At 41.4% G+C, this 7,865-nt stretch overlaps 1 protein-coding gene across 5 annotated transcripts in view; it reads left to right on the top strand.

Moving 5' to 3' along the window:
• Positions 1-7,865, top strand: part of Gmeb2 (glucocorticoid modulatory element binding protein 2) — a 38,908-nt gene that overhangs the window by 23,821 nt on the left and 7,222 nt on the right. For all 5 annotated transcript variants that reach the window (XM_021156485.2, XM_029474086.1, XM_021156488.2 and 2 more), the window contains 4 exons: positions 677-774; positions 1,473-1,600; positions 6,171-6,274; positions 7,430-7,587. In XM_021156485.2, the coding sequence (XP_021012144.1) occupies positions 677-774; positions 1,473-1,600; positions 6,171-6,274; positions 7,430-7,587 (488 nt within the window). The remainder of the gene's footprint in view (positions 1-676; positions 775-1,472; positions 1,601-6,170; positions 6,275-7,429; positions 7,588-7,865) is intronic.

Below are 7,865 nucleotides of genomic sequence, written 5' to 3'. Positions count from 1 at the left end.
CACCATGTGGTTGCTGGGATTTGAACTCAGGACCTTCAGAAGAGCAGTTGGTGTTCTTAACCACTGAGCCATCTCGCCAGCCCAGTTTCTCCTTTTACAAATGTTTCAGTACTATATGGTTTTACCTTTTGCCTTTGCTTTTGGTTTGCCCATAATTTATTTTGGTATGAGATTAGGGTTGGTCAAAGTGAATTTTTTCTTTTTTCAAAAAGTTTGTGTTTTCTGAGTATATGGCTCAGAGTTTGATTTCTAAAGCTATATAAATTTTATATTTTTAGCAACTTTGGTAAAAATATGAAATTATTATATTGGAAATAGAAAACCTTACTCAGGAAAGAAAGAAGTGTTTTGAATTCCTACATAAGCATTTGTTACTTCTATAAGTTCCTGACATTGGCTTTGCTTGTCCATTGCCATTCTGGGCACTGGAGGCAAAACTGGAACAGATAATGCAGGCTACCTCTTCTCCTGAGAGTGACATGGGCACTTGTCTGTACATTCTTCTCTGACTGTGGAGTCACCACGATTTCTGAATAAAGTTAGAAAAGTATAATTGGTTTGTAGTAATAACAGTCATCCTTCCATGCTGTAGGTGTGCTAGAGGCTACAAAGTATGCACTTGGTGATTCTGATGTTCTTTTTCTCTTTTTAATTGTTCTTTTTCTCTGTCTACCAGGGGTGATTTGACAGAAGATAACATGGAAACAGAAAATGCAGCAGCTGCAGCTGCTGCTGCCTTTACAGCCTCCTCACAGCTCAAGGAAGCCGTGTTAGGTAGGAAACCCTATTGGCTGGGAAGCTGTATTAGGTGGGAAGCCTGCCTTCTGCCTACTCTTGGTTGCAGAGATTGGACAGTCCAGAAATTGAGGTAGCAGCCAAGGCTAAGTAGGTCGTTCCCCAACATATAAGAGATCAGGTCCTGGATCTTCTTAAGGAGGAGGGTCACACTGTATCTGAAATAAGAACTACTTCTACAACCACCGATGGAAAAAAGAAAGAAGAGTCACACTAAGTCTTTGTCCTCTTTTGTATTTTGTTGTCTTGCTACAGTCTCCCCCCTGTTTCCNCTGACTACCAGTGAGTGATTGTAGGTGATCTTTTAATATCTATGAAACCTTGTATCATTCAGATTAAAGAATCGGGATACCTAAGACTTGTTTCCCTAACAGCGTTTCAACTATGGCTTGATTTTGTCTTCTAACATGGTTCTTCAGTTGGGCATTGTTTAGTGAGCTTATATTAATATTGTGGATAATAGTTACTGATAACTAGTTAAGTCTGTTTTATGGATTCATTTGAAATTCTTCTTGGGATTGGTGGGAACCCCTACTCCTAGGCTCTGTTTCAGGCCTTCTTGGATCTTGTTTTGGTTTCAGGTTGGTGGCTACTTTCCACATTTGTAGGAAATGCTTTGGAAAGTTTGTAACTCATTTTCTGTTTCTACTTTTTCTTGTCCATGTGTCTGTGAGAAGTGAAGATGGCTGAAGAGGGGGAGAACTTAGAGGCTGAAATTGTGTACCCCATCACTTGCGGAGACAGCAGAGCTAACCTCATTTGGAGGAAGTTTGTGTGCCCTGGCATCAATGTGAAATGTGTTCAGGTGAGGGTCAGGTGAGGCGCACACCTTTACCTGCACTACCTCCTGTTTGGGGGTGGGGGGTGGCATCTGCCTACANTGGACACTGCTCTGGAGGCTGAATCTCATGGGCCTGGGGAGACAGGAGGCACAGCAGATAATCTCTGGGACTGATGAATGCAGCGAGGAAAAAAAGCAATAGTAATTTTGACTGAGCTGAGCAACAGAGACAGGTGAGTGAGAAGAAATACCTAATTTGAAGGAGGATAAGTTTATGACAGTGTAGTTCTTGTCATTTTTCTTATTTATATTAACTACAATTATTTTGGTTAGGTATTTGGTAGAAGCTATGGCCTCTGAGTTGCAAGTGGCTTTGTTTGACAGACTGAGATGTGCTCTGAAGAGACTCCTTTAATAGCTAGGGGATGTTGAGTGGGAAAGGTATTCTCTTTCTGGCAACATGGTAGGTTAGTACCTAAATTCATCTCTTATATTGAAACAGATCACTAAGATGTATTCATAAAGCTGGTTTAAATTTATTTATCCTGTGTGCACCACATGCATACCTATTTCCTGANGAGGCCAGAAGAGGGCATCAAATTCCCTAGAACTGGAGTTATGAATGGTTGTGATCTATCATGTGGGTTCTGGGAATTGAATGTAGGTCCTCTGCAAGGAAATAAGTATTCTCAACCGCTGAACCATCTCTCTGTCCCTCTACAAAGCTATTTTAAGGTAAAAAGTTAAAAGTCATCAGTCCCAAGACCCGAGTGTGGGTGAGCACACAGACAGAATGCTGAGTCTTGCTCTCGCTCAAGACATGGTCATCTCAGTTTTCTCTGCTGGGTCAAGAAAGTAAAACCTGGGGTTCCTCATGGAATGTTTTAGTGGGGGGCTGGCCTCTAAGATTGGTGCTGATGAGATTCATGACATCGGCCCTCCGCTGTCCACCCTGAACAGAATGCTGGCTTCCAGGTTAAGCAATGAGAGCAGAATCTTGCTCTTTAGAACATTGGCCTGTGGCAGTATGGTTAGAACCTCCATCAGAGAAGAGCTTAGTTTTAAGTAATTTCTGGCGTGACTTCTCCTCAAAATTGACAGAAATAGTTGAAAAGTCCTCTTTCAAGAAATCACCTTTCCTTATATAATTTTTACAAAGTTTAAGGAGGGAAAAAGAGTGCCTTGCATAGAAAGAAAATCAGAGCACTGGACACAGGGGACAAGGTGCCTTGGGTGAGCATGTATAGATACAGAATTAGCTCATAACTAGGATTACAGACATATACCACTGTACCCAGTTTTTTATGTTAGTACTGGGGATCCAAACAGATCCCTTATGTTTGTGCAGCAAGCACTTTACCGACTGAGCCATCTCCCAACTCTAAATAATTAAGCCTGAGAACATGAGTGAAACATAAGCTATTAGACAAAAAACAGACCTAGAAATGGGTAGAATTAAAACCAAATATTTGAGGGATCAGTTTCAGAGGTTAGACAGAGCTGAAGAGAAGATTAGTGATTGGGAGAATAGAACCAAAGACTAAATCCAAAGCTCAGTTCATAGATATAAGAAAGTGACAGGAGAAAGGAGGAGGAAAAGAGATGGCAAATCTGTCTGCAAGGAAGGAGGCTGAAGACTTCATAAGGAGGGAAAACTGCCGTCTGTCTTTTGAAAGACCTAAAGGATTCCCAGATGAACAGAAAGGCTCCCATCTGAAATAATTTAATGTTAAAATAAAGTGGGTTGGAGCTCAGTGGCTGATGATTTGTTTANCATGTACATGGCCTTGAGTTTAATCCTAGCATGACAAGAGAGAAANAAATATCAATACTTGAGTAAGATAAGGTCCCCCTTACCAACCTTTTCAGTTTATTGCATAAATGTGTTATATTAAGTTAAAAAGCAGACTCCAGATTATGATACTTTAAAACTTGTGACACAAGACAGAAAGTAAATTCTACAACTTGCAAGGAAATCTTCATTTAGGCTTCCATGAGCTACAAGCATCTAAAGTATTGGTTTTCAGGATGAGAGATGGCTCAGTGGTTAGTTAACAGCACTGACTGCTCTTCCAGAGGTCCTGAGTTCAGTTCCCAGCAACCACATAGTNACTCACAACCTTCTGTAATGGGATCTAATGCCCTCTTCTGGTGTGTCTGAATAGAGTGATAATATACTCACATAAATAAATAAATCTTTTTTTTTTTAATTTGTTTTTAATCTTCCTAATGTTGCGTGCAACCCTTTAATGCAGTTCCTCATGTTGTGGTAACTCCCCACCATCACATTATTTTTGTTGCTACTTTATGTAATTTTGCGACTGTTATGAATCATGATATGCAATCCCTGTGAAAGGGTTGTTTGACCTTCCCAAATGAGTTGTGACTAACAAGTTGAGAACAACTGATCTAAAGTCTTTGAGCCTTCAGTAGATAATCCTTAGCCATTCCAATCTCTGCCAAAGAGCTGGCAAATGCTCTTGTACTGGCTACCCCATAGTTGAGTTACTTCGTTTGCATTCTGAGGTTGAACTATAGTGTTATTTTAGGCAAATTCAGTGCATATGCATGTGAGTCTACTGGTGTGTGTGTGTGTGTGTGTGTGTGTGTGTGTGTGCATGCATGCGCGTGCCATACACACTTGTCTAGCAACCAAAATACCCTAGATTCAATCTCCAGTACTACCTAACCAAAAAAAAAAAACCCCACATATTTTGTGATCAGTAGTTAGCTTGGTTAGTAAAGGGTTTGCCATGCATGATTGAAAATCTGAGTTAAAATCCCTAGCACCCTCAGCAGGTTTGCTATGAGATCTTGTCTTCTAGTAATATCAAAAGCTACAGTTATAAAGTCTCACCTACATGACTCAAACATTATCTGAAAAAGGATGACACCAGTGAACATACTAAACTGGATAGAGAAAATCCACAGAGCCTCCAACCATACACAAAGAATTATAGGCTACTTAGGAAAACTGGGAGTGGGGGAGGTGATCTTCCCTAGAGAAGATCATGCCAATTAGTTGTCTAGTACCAAATAGTTATCACTGAAAACATGCTTACAAGTAACAGTTTATGGACTGAACNGGTTATATTTAGGTATATATGTATATACATATATGCATGCAATAATAATTTGTAGGAAAAGAGGCTATAAATTTGAAGAACAGAGAAGGGTATATGGGAGGATTTGGAGAGAAGAAAGGGAATGGAGAAATATTGTAATTAACTTATATATTTTTTTAAAGTCCTAGAACCATATTTTTTTTTAAAAAAGCATCATGGTGCATACTGTCATTCCAACACTAAAGAGACAGAGACAGGGAAATCTATGGGGCTTGTGGCTAACTAGTCTTTCAAATTAGTGAGATCCAAGTTTGGTGAATGTCTTAGTTACTTTTTTATTGATGTGAAGAGATACCATAACCAGTGCAGGAGGGTGACTGTGAGCTTGAGACCAGCCTAGACTACATAGTAATTACCAAGCCAGCCATGGATGCATAGCAAGATCCTATCTCAAACACAAATAAGCAAGTAAATAAACAATTAAATAGATGGGAATACTAACTACACAGTAATGCGCAGTGGCTAGTGTCCTTTAAAAGTCAAGGCATAATATGCTCAGGGCCCAGCATAGAGCACGAAGAAGAGAGATGGAGCGCGCCTTTATCCCACATGAGAGGAGGAAAGGAAAGGGGTAGCAAACAGAATAGGTTCCTGGAACCAGAGCACCAGACATGAACAGGCCAGGAAGGCAAGATCACATGAGCAGAGGTAATCAATTGCAGGATGAAAGGCTGGATGCTGGGCACTCCAGTGGTCTTCCAGTGCTGCTTTGATCAGCAGTGTGAAGAGAGTTTCTGTTGGTTATCAGGGACTCAGGTACATCCCTCCTACAAGCAGATGGTCATGACAGTTGTGACCATGCTACCTGCAGAAACTGGTCCATCCGAACTTTATTTTCATTCTTTGGTTCTAGTCATTGCTTGCTTAAGAAAAATGAATAGTATGTTTTACTTTTCTATGCTTTCTGCCTTAGCAAANCATAGAACACTGTTGAGTCAAGAATGTGGTTCTCCTGACTTTGAGGTGGACATGTGTAAGCACTATGCAAGACAGAGCACTGTGCATTTTACATTTCTGTGGCTTCTTAGTGGGCTTGTCCAAGCAAGGTATCATCCATTGGCAGGCTATACGCTTGTGTTTTGATTAATATCATGTTTTTCTGATATGATATGGGTGAATATCACTAAAGGAATAAGTTATCCATAAGAAAGAGATTTGTTGTGTCCTTTCTAGTATAAGAGTACATAAGCTCTCTTCTCTGCTATGGTTTGACCCTCATCTCCTACATAATACACTTTTGTGGGGCTGTAGCATGCTAAGTATCCGGTAGAGAACTGGCTACTGGGGATATTCCAATAGAACACTATATCAGAGTGTTCTATACTGAGACCTGTGGCTGATAGAGCATGGTTGTCTTTCTTGCTGTGAACCCCTAGTGCAGGCTGGAGCAGAGAGGGAGAACAGGCTGTGCTGCAGTTTCACCAGGCCTGTGTCAGGCTGAGAAGGTCCTCTACTGTGTTTCTTTCTAGTATGATGAACATGTGATCAGCCCAAAGGAGTTTGTGCACCTGGCAGGGAAATCTACCTTGAAGGATTGGAAGAGAGCCATCCGGATGAATGGCATCATGCTCAGGTGGGCATCTGACGAGTCTGAGATGATGGGAGGGGTTTGTAGCCATTGCTTTTTCATTTGATTTTAGATGTGTGAAGATGGGGCATTTTAGTTAAGTTTATTTTAATTTCCACTAATTCTTTACTTGGTGGTAGTGGTGATGGTGATGTGTTTATACTTTGAATATGTCACTGTTAAAACTTAAGGATATAATCTGGTGTTTATGTATAGATAAACATTTAGGCTTACTTTTTTAACAGCTCTTTATGCTACCCTTTACTTCTGTCTTTCATTAAAGTCCCTTGCAAAGTGCACAGGTACTTAGGACATGTCAGGCTCACTTTTTTTTATGACCCAGGAGCCATACCCATATCTATGTATCTGGAATTTAGCATGCTCTGTTAGGAGTATTGCAGCAGCCAGTGCCATCTCACTTCCTAAGCAGCCACTCCCTCGGTTACTCTGTTTTCTGTCAGAGTAGTCACAATTTAGCCTCAGAGAAATCAGCTCTGAGTCCTTTCTCATAGCTCTCAGCCTTATATTTCCAAGATTCTCTGTTATCTAGGATATGTCTGATGGGATAGCTGTTGAGACCACAGGCTGAGGGAGGTATGTTAGAATTGTCTCAGGCCAGTACTGCCCATAGGCTAAGTATAGCTAGAGCCTCTGGCCTTCTGTTTATGGGTCATAATAGGCTTGCTGAAACTGGTCAAGTTTAATCGAAGACCTCAAAGAGACAAGAGGAAGTATTTAGAAGGCAAGACCCTGGTGGGTGAAAATAAGTGACTGTGGCTNTAGATATTATCTTCATTTAAGCTTTGAGCAACTCCCTTTCAGTCCTTCTAAAAGGTAAGGCTGTGTCCCTGGAAATGATTCCTACCTCTCTTCTTCAGTACCGAGCCAGTCACCACCTTTGTTAGCTGTGGGCCTGCTCCCTAGGTCCAAGCTCACAGTATAGATACTTGCTAGCTAGTGTTTTCATTTCCCTCATGTGGATAGAATGCTGTGTGGGTAGCCTGGGGTGGCTGTGCCATCTATTCTGCTTTGTGCACAGTGAAAGTTGCAGCCCATCTTCTACCTCAGTGGAACCAGTTGGCAATTTTGGTCCCTGCAGTTAGACAGTAGATGAGATATTTTTAGTTAGGTCTCACCTGAACTGCTCTGGCCTCTCTACAGGAAGATCATGGACTCTGGAGAGCTAGACTTCTACCAGCATGACAAGGTCTGCTCTAATACTTGCCGCAGCACGAAGATTGACCTTTCAGGGGCCCGTGTGTCCCTGAGCAGTCCCACATCCACAGAATACATCCCACTCACACCAGCTGCAGCTGATGGTAGGTGCAAGAGGCTGTCAGTCTTGCAGGTCAATTGCAGCTATCCTGACCAGTCCTTTCTGGCTGCCATATACCTTGTCTGTTCCCTTCCACATGGGGCCCTACAGTGACTTACAGTGTAGGTCAGCCTTCTTTGTAGCCTTCCTGGAAGCACATCTGGGAATTTGTTGGTTTTGTAATGGAGAATCTTTTTTCTGTTTGTTTTTTGGTTTGGTTTGGTTTTTTCTCAGGACAGGTTTCTCTGTGTAGCCCTGGCTATCCTGGAACTCACTCTGTAG

Source organism: Mus caroli, chromosome 2, assembly GCF_900094665.2.
Source record: "Mus caroli chromosome 2, CAROLI_EIJ_v1.1, whole genome shotgun sequence".
In the NCBI taxonomy this organism is placed as follows: Eukaryota; Metazoa; Chordata; class Mammalia; order Rodentia; family Muridae; genus Mus; species Mus caroli.
This window is presented reverse-complemented; position numbering and strand designations above follow the sequence as displayed.